This window comes from Punica granatum, chromosome 1 (assembly GCF_007655135.1).
Source record: "Punica granatum isolate Tunisia-2019 chromosome 1, ASM765513v2, whole genome shotgun sequence".
Taxonomy (NCBI): Eukaryota; Viridiplantae; Streptophyta; class Magnoliopsida; order Myrtales; family Lythraceae; genus Punica; species Punica granatum.
In genome coordinates this window covers 6,076,222-6,095,932 of record NC_045127.1, presented here as the reverse complement: position 1 = coordinate 6,095,932, position 19,711 = coordinate 6,076,222, and the positions used below count along the sequence as shown (strand labels likewise).

The 19,711-nt window shown below is 37.2% G+C and overlaps 1 protein-coding gene across 1 annotated transcript; it reads left to right on the top strand.

The window, feature by feature from the left end:
* Positions 1-5,801: 5,801 nt before the first annotated feature.
* Positions 5,802-7,527, top strand: LOC116192359 (probable BOI-related E3 ubiquitin-protein ligase 3). Its single transcript, XM_031520895.1, has 3 exons — positions 5,802-6,076; positions 6,183-6,561; positions 6,658-7,527. Exons 1-3 carry the CDS (start codon positions 6,021-6,023, stop codon positions 7,249-7,251), a joined length of 1,029 nt encoding a protein of 342 aa, XP_031376755.1. The 5' UTR covers positions 5,802-6,020; the 3' UTR covers positions 7,252-7,527.
* Positions 7,528-19,711: the final 12,184 nt, after the last annotated feature.

Below are 19,711 nucleotides of genomic sequence, written 5' to 3'. Positions count from 1 at the left end.
ACAACCTAACGGTCAAATTTACCAATCATCTCCATTTAATTCTACACGAGCATCAATTTCACCTCATCTAGTGTTAGTGGCGAGTCTGCTTTTTCCTTCAAAGGGGGATGCAATGCAAATGCAAAGTGCGCAAGCAAAGGCATGTATGTTTCCACTTTAAGATATAATGATGGCTCAACACCTCTTTCCCTCTTCATACATCTCAAACCCACACTCCATCCTATGCTTAGCTTTTACCACTATTCATTAAAGAAATCGAGCCTGGTCGTCTCCCCTCCCATGGTCCCAGTTCGACAAGGTCGCCCGATGGATCTAATAATTGCTTTCGCAGGGTTACTTCATTAATATCTCCAGGAAATCTGTACGATTCTCTAGCCATGCCGATGGCTAGCTATATTTAGTTCACGAAGTACGCTTAATCGCTACCTTTACGGATCTCGAATGATTATCGAGTCAATACACTTTTGGCACTATTAATATGTATGTATACTCGAACTCAAGTATTCCCGCCATTAATAAATTAATTAAAGGGCAACACCTTAAGAAAGTGACCATATAAAAAGCAAAAAATAAAAATAAAAGGAGGGAAGCATTCGTTTCATTGCATAGAGAAAAGTGAGGAGCTGAGAAGACTTAATTTAAAGGCCGGGTCTTATACGTTTGTTTGTGGAGGCAATGAATGTGATTCCCAAAAACAAAGGAAGTATTGTTAATTTCTTAAAATATAAAAATAAATAATACGCCACTCTCGTCTCATCTTATCTTATACCATTTATTTATTTATCTTATTTATAGGTACATGAAAAAGGGGATATCACATGTACAATACCTGCACAGCTTTAGCCTTTAAGTTGAATCATTCACCCAACGAATTTAATAATAAAATAAATAAATAATACATAAAGAACAAAGGAGAAAATAAAAGGGAAGAGAAAAAAAAAAGGGGGAAATCCACAAGTCAAGTTTGCAACAATTTGCCCTTAAAAGGGGGGAACCCATAAAGACAACATCATGGATCCCTCCCTTCTCTTCTTCCAACTATTCCCTTTTCTTTTTCTTTTCTTTTCTTACCCCCCCTTCCCTTCTTTCCCCGTCCCTTCCCTTCCCCTTTATTCATTATTGCCCATCACCCAGTTGCACCAAATATTGCTTCCACATCCCTATAAGAAATCTAGTATCTTCTCATTTACACCTAATAATAATAATAATAATAATAATAATATTATTATTATTATTTTTATCGAAGTATGATTAGTTTGGTGGCCGAACTACGCTTCTCCCTTGTTAAAGAACCGAGTTCGAACGCACTCTATTGGGTTGCTTGCATGGTTTTTATGATCAAACTTACTTGTCCTATGAGTTTGCTATGGTGCTTAGTATACTATGGAGATCGGGAATATTAGCTTAGTGAAACTTGAACGTTCATCTTTTGAAAAGAACAAGTAAATAAAAAAATAAGGAAAAATGTTGGACAAAGCTTTACATGATAACAATGTGTAATAATCACTTTCCCCCGCTTTTCCTTTGAGTAAGATTACTTTCAATGTTCTTTTTCTTGATTCAATTCATTGGTGGCTGAAAACCTAACTGTGAGTGGACATATGAAATGAGAGCAATAATTGAGCTACAATGAGGTGAACAAAAGTAAAGGTGAAAACAAAAGAATCCATTAGATAGACCCACGTCAACACCACCTTGTACAAAGATATAGCGATAGCATCCACCATATCCCATTATAACACATTTTCATGCGAAATATCAAATCTTTCGGGTAGATCAAGGGTCGTCCTCGCCCCCATTGGAATTTGTATATCTTTGATATATTTTAATATTATTTGTGGATGTAATTGGAGCAAACTTTTACGTACACATATATTTGTATATCCATAAGTGGACTATGCACTCTTTGTGTTGAGCATATTATAATTCAATTTCCTCGGCCTTTTTAAAACATACCAAGTGGGAGCTGTGTTCATGTTTCTATTATTCGGTTTATGCTTTTCAACTATAAGATCTTCTTGTAACTAATTAATTAATTAATCTAAGCCACTTCATTGCATCCCTTTGTCAATATAAAACAAAACAAGTCCCACCATCTCCTTAATATATGCAAATTCTCCACATAAAATTATAAGAAGTCCTCCATTTTGATTGACCTAATATTATGGACGTATTTTAAAGGGGAAAAGTATAGTTTTGATCCTCTACTTTTGAGTTTTTTTTTTCCTATTTTCACCCTTTACCTTTAGACACTTTTCTATTTAATCATTCAATTACTAATACCGTTAAATTTCGTTCAGTTGGATCCATGTTAGCCATCATATGTGATACCTATTCCACATCATCAATTTTTTTTAAAAAAAAAAAGCCAATAGATTATAAATGGAAAATCAATTGACTTCTTGATTTATGGGATAAGAAAAAAAAAATAATAAAAAGCCTTCTTGAACTCGGCAACTCCAGCCAGAAACCAATAACGAGTCATCTTCTTTTTCTTCTTACGCTTCCACATGAACATAGCTCATGTAAGGAACAAAACGTCTATATTAACATTTACCAACATTTCCTTTCAAGTTTTTTCTTACCCATTTCCCACATGTACATGTCCCTTTTCACTAGTCATCTCTCTGTCACTCTCTCAAACACAACTCCAATTCAAATTAAAATGTCATAAAAAATGATTCCTTGTATTAATTGATTCGGAGTGCAAGTAGAAAGAAGAGAACCTAGTTAAGATTTCTCCCACAAATCAAAGATCCCCTAAAAAAGAAAGCTTTATTAGTGTCGTTGTCAAGATCACTGAAACTTCACTCATTCTCCCTCTTTCCTGAGCTAGTCCCAATTTGGGTTCAGCTTATGCGGCTTCCAGCGAGTTCGGGGGGGATCGAAGGGAATTCGAATCCTCAACAATGAAGAAAATTCAATGTGGGAGCTGAAGAAGTAAAAGAAAATGACTCGTTGGTTGATGTTTGGATTGGAGTTTTTTTTTTTGCCACAGAGGAAGAACCCAATTAATGATGTGGAATGGTTACCATATAGTGGAATGGTTTTAACTCAACATAATTAAACGGTATTAGTAATAGAAGGACTAAAATAGAAAAGTATCTAAAGGTAAATGATAGAAATAGAAAACAAAATTAGAAAGAGGATGATAATAGAAAAGTATTAGAGGACCAATACTACACTTTTTCCTATTTTAAATCATAAAACCTTCGTATGGACATTATCATGCATATTCCATTAATGCTGGTTCTCTTTCTTTTTAGCATTTTTATTTTTATCATGATTGCACGCAAAGTTTTTATTTTCTTTGATTTTACTTTTGGTAAACTAATGTAACTATTATCCTTAAAAAAAAAAGAAAAAAAAAAAGAGGAGATGTATATATTATTAGCTGCAAGAACATGCAAATCAATATGAAATTGAATGGGGTCAGTGGGGCAATAATTTGATGCCTTGCTTGAGACTGTCTGTACGGCCTAATTCATACAGCCGTGAACGCCATTTCTTTTAATTAAATTGGATTAATAACGAGAAATGTCCTCCCTTCCTTTTTTTTTTCAATAATTATTAAATTATCGTGCCGGCGATAACTTTATGCAATGACTTGTTAAACAAATATGTAATACGGAACAAGGACGTACGTGCTCGAAAATGAAAAAAAAAGAAAACTTAGGAAATGATCGGCTGGGAGAATTTGATCAATTAAAATCGTACTAAATCGCCGGCTACTACTGATCCGCTAATTTGTTTCCTCGGACGAATCTCATATTGCATACGTTAACTAAGCAAAGATTATACCTTGAAAACATCTTTACTTCCAGCCTGACTAATTATACATAGACATGATTAATCGACAAGTTAATTACATAAATATGCTTCCTCCCTGTCTCCTTCCTTGCTTAATGATAAAGAATTAAATTTGGGCATATATAGCTTTTTTCTCCGAGGTGGGATTCTTCACTTGGGGCCAATCTTTTTCGCGAGGAGAATTGCTCGTAGATTTCATGTGACTTGCTGAAGGCATATAAGGGAAGAATTATTTCTACATTCATCGAAATTATCGAGCCTTTCCTTATCTTCTAGAAATACGACTTTATATACATCGCCGTTCCGTACATGTTATCAAATTAAATTCCGGACGCCAACTGAAAATCACGATGCAGTGAGTCCAATGACATCATTTCAAATAATAAGATTGCATAAATAGTATATCTTCTAGGTAACACGTTGGCCCCATTAATGAAGGCCGGATCTACCGGTTCATGTGGTGGGTGAGCGGGCCGGTTGTCCGTACGGACAAGTGTTACGTAATAAAGATAAAGATATGCCCCAGTTACCGGGACCGGCACTGGCAATATAAATTAGTAAATAAATAAATAAGCACATGGTAACCGCGACAGAGAAGACGGAAACGGCCAAAAAACCCAAACAATAAATAGAAAACAGAGATCCGGTTCAATGTACCGCCCCGGAAATCCTTGACCCCATCCAAACGGCCGTTTCGTCCTCTCTTCAGTGGGACGGCCACGTTGGCATCCCCCACGTAGCCAGGGTCATCCTTGTGGGCCAGCCGCGGTAAAGGCCACCTCGGCCCATTTACTTACATCTATTAAACTCCAGAGCCTCCTAACCGATCCATTGCCGCTGCAGCTTCCCGTCCTCATCGGCAATCGATATAACCTGCAGCTCTCTTATATCAAGTATTCGATTCATTGGAAAAATTCTTCGGGTTCGAATTGCCGGAAGAAATATTCGACATTGATGGATGCATCGATCCGCATGACTAACCACGAGTTGTGACATTAACTTATTTGACGATGGTAACTAGAAGATTTTTAGTTGGCAGCGTTACCCAAAAAAAAAAGAAAAGGATTTTAATTAAAAAAATTTAAAAACAAATCAATAAATAAATGGAGAAATATGGGTGGGGAAAGTACTACCTAGTTGCGGACAGGGGGCCAACGTGGATCTTCCGTACCTGGCCTTATTCGGCAGGTGATACGTGGCTGATGCTCTGCTCTTTGTCAGTTATTTATTTATTAATTCATTCATACATTTATCATCATCATTATTATTATTATTATTATCTATTCTTGTTAATTAAATTAAAAAATATAGATTAATAAAAAATGGGTATCTGCCGCTCCGCACTGCACTGCCTTGCCCATCCATCCATCCTTGCAAGCAAATTGCAATGCTTTTCCTCCTGTCCGTCCGGTTGTCCCGTCAGAACAGAATGAATGAATTAAGAAAAAGATTTTTACGCCAAAAAAAAAAGAATTAAGAAAAGGGCAAAAAAAAAAAAGGAAAAGCAAACCGGAGTCAGTCGCGACGATAAACCCGGTCCAAGATACCGAATCTGCCCCCCCGCACTCTCCCTCCATTTCCGCTTTGACCCTTCCCCCTCCCCCTCCCCCCCCCACCCCATCGATTAGTCAAACTTCAAAACAAAAACCAATAATATATTAAGTGTAGAGAGAGAGAGAGAAAACGAAACGAAGAAGCCATCAAACCGAATCCCATAAATATACAAAACCCAAACCACCAAACAAATGTTTCTCTCTCTCTCTCTCTCTCTCTCTCTCTCTATCTATATATCTATCGATATTCTCTCCCCTTTCTCTCTCCATCCTTTTCTTTCTTATTCATTTATTTATTTTTATTTAATTATTACTGTCATCACTTATTATTTTATAATTTTCCTGCGAGAAAAAAGAGGAAAGAGAAAATAGAGAGAGATGCGTGAGTGAGAAATAATGAATTCATTCAATCCAACCAAACCCTTAATAAAACTCCCCCATTCCCACCTCATTTGCATGCCCCCCCTTGTCCTCCTCCCCATTTCCCTTCTCTCTCTCTCTCCACTCTCTCCCCACTACCCTCATAAGAGGAGGAAGAAGAAGAAGAAGAAGAAGAACAACAACGATTCAGAAGCAACCACAGCTCCCCGCAGAAGGCCCCAGAGATCATAGAAATACACTACCAGCGAAGCATCATCAAACCCTCCCATCGTTTTCATGGCAGTCGAGGCCCGGCACCTTAATCTGTTCCCCCCTCAGCTCCGGCCCAACCGGTCAGTTTCCGCTCCCCTTCTGCTCTCTCTAAGCACGACGTAAAATTGGAGTTTTCGACCCTCTCCTGTTGCTGACATATGCGATTCATTTGAATTTGAATTCCAGGGAGATGATAAGGCCGATCGACGCCAACGCCTGCGTCGCCAGCCCATACAATTACAACCTCCAGATGGGGTACGGCCTCCCGCTATCCGGAACCACCACGGTCGATACGACCGGCATGCTCCCCATGTACAGCTCCCCCCTCACGGATTCCCTCCCTCCCAAGACTCCCTTGAAGTCCGACAGCGGCCTCACCCACAACATGCCTCTGCTTTCTCGGAAGCGCTCCCGAGAGTACTCGTCGCCGAACCAAATCCTACCCTACACCGTTCAGCACCGCGATAACAGTTGCAGCACTTCGAGTTTCTCATTCCTCGGCGAGGACATTTCCCTCCAGATTGAGCAGCAGCAGTTGGACATCGACCATCTCATCGCTCAACACGTAAGCGCTCATGCTCCATCTCCGTTGCCGGCGTTCGTAAAAATGTCGAGTTTTGTCCTGTAATTAAATTGTGATCTGGCGTTTATTTTGCAACAGATGGACAAGGTGAGATTGGAGATCGAACAGAGGAGAAAGAATCAGGCGAGGAAGATACTGGAGGTGATCGAGGAACGGCTCGTGAAGAGGCTACGGTCGAAGGAGGATGAGATCGAGAAGATCGCGAAGATGAATTGGGCGCTCGAAGAGAGGATAAAGTCCCTGTGCGTCGAGAACCAGATATGGCGGGACCTCGCTCAGGCCAATGAAGCCACCGCTAACGCCTTGAGGACTAACCTCGAGCAGGTCCTCTCCCACGTCAAGGACGACGTCTTCGCCGGTGGCAGTGCATCCCTCAACGATGGCGCAGTCAATAACCACCACCCCTTGGCGGACGACGCCGAGTCCTGCTGCGACAGTAGTGGCGCGGGATACGACAGAGCAGCCGGCGCAGGCCCGTCGCGGGATATTGGGGCGGAAGTGCTGGGCGTCGATGACCGGAGGTGGTGCCGGAGCTGCCGGAGGGAGGAGGCGCGGGTGCTACTGTTGCCGTGCCGGCACCTGTGCTTGTGTACGGTGTGCGGGTCGTCCCTTCACACATGTCCCGTGTGTAATTCGGCCAAAACCGCCAGTGTGCACGTTAACGTGTCCTGAGGCGAAACGGAAAATTGTGGAAAATCGGAAAACAGAGAAGAGGGGGGAAAACGTTTCCTTGGAAAATGCAATAGTCCGGAAACAGAAAACAAGATAGAAATGTTTCCAGAAAAACACTCCTTGCCATGTTCAGTACTTCAACGATCCCTTCTCTAGTTCCTTTTTTTTTTTTTTTTCACTTTGTTATCTTTTTGGTAGTAAATTAGCTCAATTCAATTCGTTCTTTTTACTATGAGTTCTTATATTTCCCTTATGACAGTCATCGATCTTTGTCGACTCGCCATTTTTCGTCGGTTGACATCAAACACTTATCACAACACGGTATACTTGATAGAAATGGTCTGCTCATATTTTCCTTACGACAATCATCGATCTTTGTTGACACCATTTTTCGTCGGTTGACATCGAACATTTATCACGACACGGTGTACTTGATAGAAATGGTCTGCTTATACGTGAAATGAACTAATGAGATGAGATATGCCGCGATGAACTAATGAGATAAAGTATGTGCTATCTGCGATATAGAGCAAGTATGTTCTACCAACGCATTTCTTGCGGAACTCGCAATGAAAATCATGACATTCTAGAAATCCGAACATAGTGCGCTCTGTTTTTTTTTTTTTTTTGCCTGACGTACCGTCCGGACCGTTTTATTATCCTCACAGTACTGTTGCCGTAACTTCAAAATAGTTTCGAAACTGAAAATTAAAAAATTCTTCAATTTAAAGTAGGTTCTTACATTTAAAGTTATTCCATGGTATGACCCGAAAGAAGATTAATGGATTTGGCTTTACCACTTTTTTTTTTAAGACAATAGAAGAAATTTATATTGGGTTCGGTAACGAAATTAAGTTTCATTTAATTTAATTTAGTTTGATTTGAGAATATAAAAATAAAAGTAATTGAAAAAAGTATATGTTGAAAAGAAAAGGTAATGAATTGTCTCGCCAAGAAAAGTTAGATGTTCTTGTGAGTGCACAGATTCATCAAGTACTCATTCCGGGCCCATGACGCTCGTGAACTACAGTGGATGACCCCCACATTGATTTTTTGAGTTTTGAACCCGCGACCTCCAGGATTTTCTAGGGCTTTAATACCATCTCGTCACGAAAAGCTAACTGTCTGTGTGAGGGCACAGATTCATCAAGTACTCATCCTAGACCGTTATTAAATTGAGAAAAAGTGTTAAATAATTGAGATAATTTAATATTAAAAAATTAATTGTAATAATGAATAAGAAAAATTAATCGTAATAATAGATAAAAAAATATAAGATAAAATTTGATGAAAAGATTAAAAAAAAAGTAATTATTGTATTATTTAATTAAGAAAAAATAATAAATTAAATTAAATTTTATAAATAAATATAGCAAGTATTATTCAAATAACTATGACTCGAACCATAAATGGCACTGGAGACTGGCGGTGGGGTTCCGCTGATAAATAAGAGCGGCAGATAAGTGGGGGCCACGACGACCCAATCGCCTTGGGTGGGGTCCAAAAGTCAGCGTCCTATCCGCCCGACAGAGAGACATCGTGGGTGGCCGTGGCAGCAACGCGCGCTGCGGTGAGCGTGGGGTCAACCGAGGGCGACAGCAGTACGGGCAAAAGCTGACACGTACGCCGCGCGCAAATGTCGCTGTACAGAGCAGTTGGCACAGCCCCCATATCTCCTCGTCCGTGCTCGCGTGCGCCTCACGTCCACGCACGTCCTTCCCCCTCTGTCCCCACACTCCCCACAAAAAAAAAAAAAAAAATTGCTCCCAAAAAAATTAAAATATAATTAGAAAAATCAGTAAATTTGGGATTTAGGGAAAAAGTTTAAAAAAATGTGGAAAGAGCCAAAAGTGAGTACCAAGAAAGGTCCCCCTAAGTCCTTCAACACCCTTCGGTTTTTGCGGGTTTTAGGCAGCCACGTCACCTTTCTATCGTACCAATTTATTTTCCTTTTAAGAAAAAAACACTAGATTAGGTTGTGCTAAAAATTGATACTTACTATCCCTTAGCAGTCTCTACTCAGCAAGGGCAATATAACATAGATAGATAGATGTCGACGAGTGCCCACTGCCGGACTCGCATGGGAGAATCTATCGCTTCTAAGAATACAATTACCATAAATGAGCTCCAAAAATTCTTTCGTGTATAAATTTCTATTAAGACGAGTTCAAATTCTTATTTGTACTATGATAAGACATATTAGTGCAGTTGAGCGCTTATCAATACAAGAATATAATAATTTTTCATAATTGCCATTTCTAACTAAGGTTGCGAGATTGGTACGAAAGGAGTACTATCACACGCTAATGAAAGTATATAAAATGAAAATGTTGATCATTTAGAATAAGTCCGTACGAAATAGAAAAATTGCAATCACAAATGGTCGGTTAATAATGAAAAATGTGAAGGATAAAGCTGATAACAAAGCAATATACGGAACTCAGTTATGAAAAGATGGCCATGTAAATAAATCTATCTTACATATATATATATATATATATATATATATATGAATGTGGACATAGATAAAGGTGACGTTCTCGACAGTCGTGAAATATGTAAAATGTTCCTCGTCGGGCCTCCCGAGGTGGGCCAGGTGGTGGTGATTGTGGCGGTTCACTATGGTGGCGCGTTGGCTTCACGCCCTTTGGATTATGTACGTCCACAAGTCCCTGTCACAAAATTAAAATTAAAAATGAAAAAGGGCGAGGGAGAGGGACCTGTGGATGTAATAATAATGAAGGAGCCACTGGCTGCGTCTAAGTTTTGGGCACGTTAAATAAGAAGACAACAACAAAATCAAAAACAATTCATCAGAGCGGATCTTAAATTATATTAAATAAAATAAAAATAAAAGTGATGATAATGATTCCTAATTTCTTGCCAGTTGAGTAAGGGGGGGGTCCCTGCCTAATTTTGGCTGTTTCCGTCCTCTGGCTCTTTTCAGCCTTTATGGCAGTGGGCCCCCCCAACTTCCATTGTTTCCCCAAAAATTTCGACGGTGCAAAAACGACCAAAAAAAAAAAAGAAAAAGAAAAAAGAGGAAGGAAAGAAATGGATAGATCGCCAGCTTAGTAGTAGGAAGGGACCAGGCCAGGCACGAGATAAATGCGAAGGAATTATTACTGTTTTGGATAAATAATATTGCAAGGATTCCGTGCACCTTATTTATCGTATTAGACCAAATTAAACATGCAACGTGTTCTGTGGGGTTAGGACATATTTTCCAATTATGTAAGTAGTAAATGAGGATTATTTAGTTTCATTGACTGTAAAATTCAATTGCAATAAATCTGGCCTGGCCCTCTTACGGTGAAATTAATAAGAAATTTTTTTTTAAAAAAAAAAAGGTTAGAGAATTTTATGAATCAAATTTAGATTTTTTATATTGTATGCATCGCTACAAAATTGGTTGCATCGCGCCGCGTAAAATATTTATCATGCTCAAGTTGTTCATAACTGAACCGCCAATTCGTGCGTTCTTGATTAGGGTTATGACATGCTTGCGATCGATCTTTGCTTCATTTCATGACTCATAAGCATCTTGTACCGTTCTGGAGGACATATGGACGGTGGTCTTTCGCGGTTTTACCGCCTATCTCTCCATCGACGTAAATCCCCTTTTGAAAAAGCATGCATGTAACTTTTCTTTTTCTTTTTTTTTTACTTTTACTTTTTTTTTTTGTTGGTGGATGGGAAAATACTGTTTTTTTTATTAGAAAAGTTTCCACCCATTCGAGTAAAAAGGAAAAAAAAAATTGTGAAAGGAGGTTGGCGAGTCACAACAAAAGTCACAAAAGAGAGGGGACACATGATAAGTGCAAGGACTTCACCGCCTTTTTAATAATATCTGACAAAATTTTTCATCCTTTTTCGCAGCAGAACATGAACACCATTTTCATACGACACTCCCTCATATATTATGTATTTTTTTTTTTTTTCAACGGGAAAGTGTGACGTGGGCAGCTCGTTGATGGTTTGCCACGCACTTTACTTAAAATAATTTTATTTTGTTTATTTATTTATCTTATTTAATTTCACGCGTATGACAAGACAATTCTGGTGACCCACTGCTCACCCAAGTGTCCTCCTCATGCGTGTATAATATTTGCCGTATACAAACAATTTCCTCGGAATTTAGATTCTTTCTTCACCAAAATTTCACGATTTCGCACTGATTATTCTCATCCATATAAGATAAAAGCCACGTATATATACTTGAAATTGAGCCTTACACAATGACAAGAGTTGTCATCTCATAGGACTATATGCTAGTCGATCTTTTCATCCTTTTCACGCGGAGATTTATACCCGTAATGGGGGTGCGTGAATCAACGCTCTTTGCCTCTTATCTCGATACCGATCGCCGAGTCGAAAAGACGGGCTGCGATACTTTCTAGTCCGGACACCTGCTTTTTTTTTTTTTTTTCGAAAAGGAGCCATATGTGGGGTGCAATAATAGCCCATTTCGGAGCGGAAAGATGTCAACGACGTCGTGATAGATTCTTTGAACGCAATAAAGGGGGAGGGGGCGAGGAGGACAACACCCCATTCTAGATTGGTATAAAGAGTACAAACAAATTTCGCGGACATCTCATATCTCAATAGTCCCAACTTTTGACAAGGAAATAAATTCCTTTGTCAATTTTGGGGGATATGAGGAGTCCCTTTCTTAGGCCACCCAAATTAGTCTCCCCATTCCCATCAATGAAATGAAATTGTTAGGAGAGATCACATCCCAATTTTTGAACGGGACATCCCATAAAAGACGGAATCGGAAGTTACATGCAAAATATGGGAATTCTCAACTTGCCCCCATTATTGAATTTGACGATTTTGACAACTCAGAAACCCTTTTTTCCTTTTTCTTTCTTTTTCCTTCAATTTTCTTTCTCTTTTAAGTTTTAAGTTTTATATTAATTAAGTATATATAGTAAAAAGTTGTCATCATCGATAACGTCCAATCCGTCCTTACATCGACCAAGGTGCACTCCAAGAAAAAGAAAACATTAATACGTCTCGGTGTCTGTCTATTACAATAGATTGTTCGTAAGCGTGGGGTCAAGAGACTTTTCGAGATATCGAGAATTTTCCCGAGAAGAAAAATAAAATTTCTGATTTTCCTATGAAAACTAAAACCAAACCAAACCCTGACGTCAATTTTCGGTAATTATTTTTATTTATGAGTTATTGAAAGAAAAAAAAATTAAAAGCGACAATTTCCAAGGCTCGCGTATTTATGCGTGTGTACTCATCCATCACCTTGGAATCAGCTCTTTCCCCATGACCGTTTCATCTCAATCTATTGAATTGAATAGACAGAGGTAGCTATCTAATTTATTATTTTGGACTTGCTTTTGAGATTCTTAAAACTATTAATTTCATCTTTTAATATAAAAATAATTGGGGGAAAAATGAGTTACTATGAACCCGACAATAACTATGCCACTATTCAGTACTGATAACCATTTGCTTCCGGAACCGTCAAAAGTAATTTGATTATAAGGATCGCCGCTCGGTGATATTGTTTGAACGAACACACATCTTCCGGCCACTCGCAGCGACGTGAATATAGTTATATGCTTGTATTTATTTTACGCACCATCACATTGATTTTTTTGGACAAATCTCAGAATCGATATGTACTCTTATTTTTTCCCTTTAATTTGGTCAATTATGATTCTCTTATGGAAACCTATCTCAAACCTGATCACGGAAGTAAAATAAAGTTAGGTAATTTTCCAACAGTTAATTATTACATGTAGTTTACTCAAAGAAAATTATTACAAGTAAATAAACAAAAACAAAAACAAAAACAAAAAAGAAAAAGAAAAAGAAAAGGTAAGAGTAATAAAAAGAAAAAAAATTTAAAAAATAAACGTGCAAATATTATTGTAGAGAACAGGAATATAGGGATAATAGGGACGGATGTGGAAGGGAAGATTGGGAGGTGGGGCCGGGGAGTGACTACATTGGGGACAAAAGAAGGCCCACAGGACAGGTCGGAGGTGGGGCCCAGAGTTAGCATTAAATAAGGAGGAGAGGAAAAGAAAGAGGGAGAGGGAGGGACAACACAGAAAATAATGGAGATATTGTTGTTTGTGGGGCCCATAAGATCAGGACCATCTTGTCCCTTTCATCAGCAGCATGCCCTCAACAACACGTGAATCTGATTCCGACTCCCTCCCCCTTTCCTCTTTTTTATTATTAATAATAGTAGTCATAATAATGGTATTACTAAATTATTTATTATTATCTTATATATTATATCTTTACTTTAATATTAAGATAAATTCCACATTTGATAACAAAGGTTGATCACACTTTATTAATTGCCTCCACCACGGGACATTTCCCCTTTGATAATGACTTGTCAGATTAATTTATAATATTTCGATCTTAACACAAAAAATAATGATTAAAACTATAAATAAATAAATAAAAAAGAAGGGCTCTTTTTTACTCGGCAGAGGAGGACAAAAACAAATGGGGCTTTTGCTGACAATATGAAAAGCTTTGCTTAGATTAGAGTAGATAGAAAGATAGAGATGTAGGGAGTCTAATCAGAAGTTATACTTCCAACAACATAGCATTTTTTTACGTGTAAAAATGGAATTAAATTAATTCAAATTCATTTTATCTTCTTTTTTGGCGGCTTCCTCGATGTTACATGTTTTCACTTTTTCCTCTTTTTATTTTTTTTATTCTGTCTCTCTTGTTGTGAATGTGATTGATGATTCCCTTTTTCTTTTTTTTTTTGCCTTTTTCTTGTAAGTTAACTTAATATGGTGGGAGATTTTAGGTAGTGGTTTAATGAAAGCTATTAATGCCAAGTCCCCAATTCAAGTCTTGACATTAGGCAGCTAATCAATTTAATATGCTTTTCATATTACATTTAATTTGGGTATTCCTTATCTATGCCCCGGGGGATAGGCCAATAGCCAATCACTGAAATAAAATTTTCAAATATTTGTAAATATACGTTTCAGATTTTTACTAATTAAATAGGTACGTGCATTTAATTTAATTTCTGAATTGATATTTATGTACCACCACCCTAAGGGAATACGTTAGAAACGTTCTACTAATTCTCGGATCCTCGCGGTGTAACTGTTGCAATTTATCCTGCTCTAGTGGCGTATGTTAAAATAAATCATTTAATTTCTAATATCATTGAGGAAAATTGGTTAAAAAAATCAATAAAAGGCCAAGAAAGATCTCTCTTGATTGAAGTTGCCAGGCTTGAATAATAATAATAACAATAATAATGATAAGAATAAGATTATATTATTATTATTATTATTTATTTTTTGTCTAAGCTAAGGAAATTATGAAGAATATTGTTTTTTGATTTGACTGTACTCTGGTTGTCCTATTTCGATGGTTTTCACCTTTTCCCATTAATATATTTTTTTAAAAGATTCAATTATATGACAAAATTAAATTGATGGGGTTTGTCCAGAAGAATCTCTGAATAAATTGGAACAGTCTAATGTTTGGGTGAAATATCAATGCAGTGCCAGTTGGGTTGTCATTGTAGATTGTGTCATCCCCTAATATTCTTCCTTTATTTATTTATTTATTTATTTTGTCTATAAACCTTGCACCTCTTAGAACACGACTCCCTTTAATTTATTAATTTTCATGTGCAAATATATAATTATGGTTCGAGATTAAGTAAAGCAAAAGAGTTGTGTAAATCTAGAGTCAAACCAAATTGATTAAGCTTTTGATTGAATTTCTCAACACTAATTAATAAAGAAGTACTTCCGTAAAATAAATTTTAATAGAAGAGACGTTAATCATAACCTAACTCGTTAAATTTGGAAAAAAAAAAGATGTATATATTTTCCTTGCACATTCATGTTTTTCCAATAATTTGGTTAGCTAGCTTGAACATGTATATACATTAATTAATTAATACACAGGTCATAGAATAACTTATACCTTGGGTCGATTATTTTGTTGTATATGGATTAGCCATTGTTCGGGTTTTTTTTAAAAAAAAAAATTTGCCATACCAAATTGACTTAAATTAATCTTGCTTGATTAGAGACATAAACATGATGATCTGATGGGATCCTAGCTAATCTATATTGGCAGTTCTTGGACATATCTGGAAGCTTGTATTTTTCATTTTAAATTTCCATCTTATAGTGATATAAGCTGATTAATGGGTTGCGTCAAATCATTATTGGGTCAGCAATTTGATCCCTAATTTGATTGACTCTATCATAATTAATTGTATTTGTCAAGAATCAAGATCCATATCGAGAATATTTCTTTCCCCATTATGGGTTTTTGAATGAGCGAGCTATCATCATGAAACACTTCACTTAATTAATTAATTGTTGAAAAGGAACTTTAATTAGAAAAATAGATTCATGCGTACTTAGGCATAAGACATGGGCCGATCCCATCTAATTTGAGAATTCTTTAAGTCATGATTTGAAAAATCTTTAAATAAGATTTGACTAATAATATAAGCATCCTCCATTAATTAAGGCTGTGCTTAAATATAATGGTGGGAGCTTTGCGTGGATTTATGATTTTTTAAAATAGAATGTGACCGTTTAACATTTGGTAATTAAATAGTCGTTTCTTTAATTAATATGAATTGATTCCAATGCGTTTTATGCTTAATTAAAAAAATGGCATCATTGGAGAGAAATAAATTAGGATTATCAAAAGGGAATAAAAGATGCTAATTATCTTGTCAAATGGCATCCTTTTCTTTTGTGGTTGAATGTGGTGCATTGCACATTGGAACCGCCCCAAACATTTCTCTATGAGTGCATGCTTTTACAAAAACCCTAATATATTAATTTAATCTCTTTAATTTGATATTGTTGTTGAGCATCAAAAACTATATAAATTAAATTAAACTAAATTATAAATTAAAGTAATGCCCAAGGAAAGGCAAACCAATGTTCACACAACCCCATGTCCATTGTTGATTGAATTTAGGAAAATAATGTGTGAATAAACTAACCTCATCGCCATAGAATCACACATCTATATCGTGTGGGTCCTCCCCACATCTTGTTTCCATCCACCTTATTGCTCAACCTATTCTCCACCCCATATAATCTCCTATTATTATTATGGATCGGATTAATTACACGCGCATACATCGCTGTATACGAGATATATTTGTTTAAATACGGCCTGTGAAAGCATGCTAAAGTTTGGATGACCCGTCAGATAGACACCGAGGTGGTCAGGATCAGGCCAATGAGGGGTCGACATCGGTAGCTCTCAGCTCTGGGCGGCATTTTCTATTGAGCGGCAATATGAAAAAGTCCTCCATCCCAAATGCTTAGCTTGTAGTCGTTGTTGGCTTTTGCTTCTCCTTTTTCCGAATTTTTTTCTTTTATCATCTTTCTGTTAGGACATGAGACTTTTGCTGTGTACAATGGATAGAAATGTGTGTCACATAAGCTGTCCACTTTGTGACATATAACAAAAACCAACCATATTCCATTTTTATGCATTTGAGGTGGGGACTGCCCAAAGCAATTTAAAGCACATAGAATATATACATATATATATATATATATATATATATATGTATATGTGTGTGTTTTTATTAGATATATATGGATCCAAATCCAATACACTGAGAATGAGTATCTGATGGGGCCACATGATGGGAACCCTAAACTTTTTCTTCCTCCTTCCCTTCTGAAAGGGGGCACTCATCATACTATTCCATCATATCAACTTTGTTTTTTTTTAAAAAAAAATACAGTAATAATATATATTTTTTCGGTGTACTATTCCATCATCTCGGAATTGATGTTTGTGTTGGCTTTTTTCGGGTTCTCCTCTGTTACATTCCTCTCTTTACTTACATGACCCCACCATTGTCCCCATTTCAATTTCACATCTCAAAGCCACTGATTAGCATGATTGGACCACCACATGTCCTACCTAAGTTTACATATATACACCTCTCTCTCTCTCTCTCTCTCTCTCTCTAGATCTCTTTTCTATAATTATATGTATTATTATGCTATTCTCTGTCTCTTGTGAATCACACCTCCACTTCAATCAGATCTAGAGATTTCCCCCATTTGAAACTAAGACTTGTACATTAACTAAATATCACCATCTTTTGATTAAGCTCTAATAGTCATAGACCCACCTGATAGTCGGTATCCCTTCCGAGAGAGTCTTCAGACTAAAAAATTACCTTATAGTGAACGAGAAAAATTATTTAATAATCCTATCATATCATGTGACGTAAGTAAATACCAATAAAAATTGCACTTAAGTAGTGTTTTGAAACAGGAAGTCCCTTTATAATGGTAGAAAAACAAAGTTAAATGTCTAGAAAAAAGAAAAAAAAAATTAAAAAGAGAAATCTCCATCCTTATAAAGAGTGGGGAAGGGGGAGAGAGAGAGAGAGAGAGATCTTTTATGTGTTGTGATATGTTCAATTTGACTGAGACTGTGTCAGTGGGCATGCAAGGCAAGACATTAATATTTGAAAGGTGGTGGGGGGGTAGGGGTGAGGGGTGTGGTAGGGCCAAACCCATAAGAGGATCCCACAAAACCTCCTTAAAAGGAAGAGTGAACAGATAGCCCCATGAAATGAAACCACCCCAAGCAACACTTTCTTTAATTAATTAAGCCAATTCAGTTTCTTTCACCTAGGAAATCACAATAATAATCTCTCACAGCACCCAACAAGCCAAAAAAAGAAAAAAAGGAAAGGGTAGGGAGAGGAGAAAAGAAAGAGGTTTACTTCTTTTTTTTTGAGTGTGTTGGGGGGTGGGAATATCAATTGTGACCGACTCTGCCACAAATGTATGAGTCTACTTTTACTTGAATGGATTTGGTGGATCAGCGAATGTTAGGCTAAAGACAGAGGCATCATCACACCTCACTTGTTGGATATGCAATCTTTATATATATGTACATATAAATATGTATGCACCTATATTATGCATTTTAGACGCCCCTTTTTCTTTTTTGTCAGTCAGAAGCCCCACTATGGGTGAAAGTGATATGTGCTTCAAAAAAAAAAAAGAGTGAATAAAGATAAAAAGGGAAAGCCCAAAAGAAAGAGCAACAAAGTTGAGCAACTGTTGCAACTATTCCTTTGTCCAATAGCACTAATCACTTTAGCCCCCCATCGACAATATTGTTGTGTCTGCCAAGTCGTCATAGCAATAGTAATAACAACGATGACAATAATATTATTATTACGGTAATAATATGTAGTTGTAGCAATAGTGATGATGATGATAATGTTCCATGCATGTGCTGAATATATAGAGATAGGATATGAGATCTTTCACTTAATGATCTGTGGGGTCTTCACAACCACAATGTGCGGTCAACAGTGGAGGCTGCTGGGTGTTCCTGCCCATGAGTAGCTACTTTCCACTACATTGGACCCATTGAGCGTGTCTTCACAGTTCCATCCCATGTTGTCTGGATTGTTCAAAAAGCTGATGAATAAGCACCCACTAGGAATCGTTTCGACGTGAGTCGGTTCCGTAGGACGCATAATATCGGAATTGGAATTCCCATGTGTGAGTAGTACACCGATAGATGGAGTAACTTGGACCATTGGACTAAAAAGAGAGAAGAAAAGGAAGGAAAAAAGAAAAAGAAAAGAAGAACCGATTCTGATTGACATGTTTTTTACGTAGATTTTTTTTTTCCTTTTTCTGTTCATCTTTCTCAACCGTGTTATGTTCCTTTTCCAGACATTGACTATCAAAGAAAAGGGTGTTGGGGATTTACTTTAGGCTTGCATTTGGTTTTGGAGAATACACACATATATAGATATATAGATATACATATAGATGTGAAAGTATATGGAGAATTTATTATTATAAAAATTAATTATGAATATGGCTAAGGAAAAGTACGATTGAAAAATTATTATTAAGTGAAAAAAAAACAGTAATTATTATATTGTTGAATTAGGAGAATGATAGAGTTGAGTTGGGATAAGGTTAGATTATTATTCAAAAGCCAAACGACTCGGCTGCTACTTTTATCTTGCCGATGAGATGGTGCGACTGTTCGATATGATCCTCTCTCATGGAACTGATTCTACTAGTGGCTTTCTTTCAATGTCTGGGCTTTCAATGCCAGGCCTTCCATTGGATTACAGAGGCCTTTCGAGCTATTTTGCCGCTCGGCCTTCTGTTTGTATTTTCGAATCTTAAGGCTCTTCCTCGAGTAATTCGGTCAGTGCTGCTGTCAACCAGTCTCTCGAGTAGGTACCATACAGTCTACAGGGGATATGATCATTAAGAAAGCCGTATACATTTACCAAGATCATATAAGAAAGCCAAACGCATTTAACAACCCGACTTCGAACATTGATGGCATCGTCAATAGAAGAACGATTATAGCATGCGTCCAAGATGATTAAATTTGTCCAACTGCATTATAGTACAAGGTAAGCAGCGGGCAGCAACTTGAAGAAGTACTAACA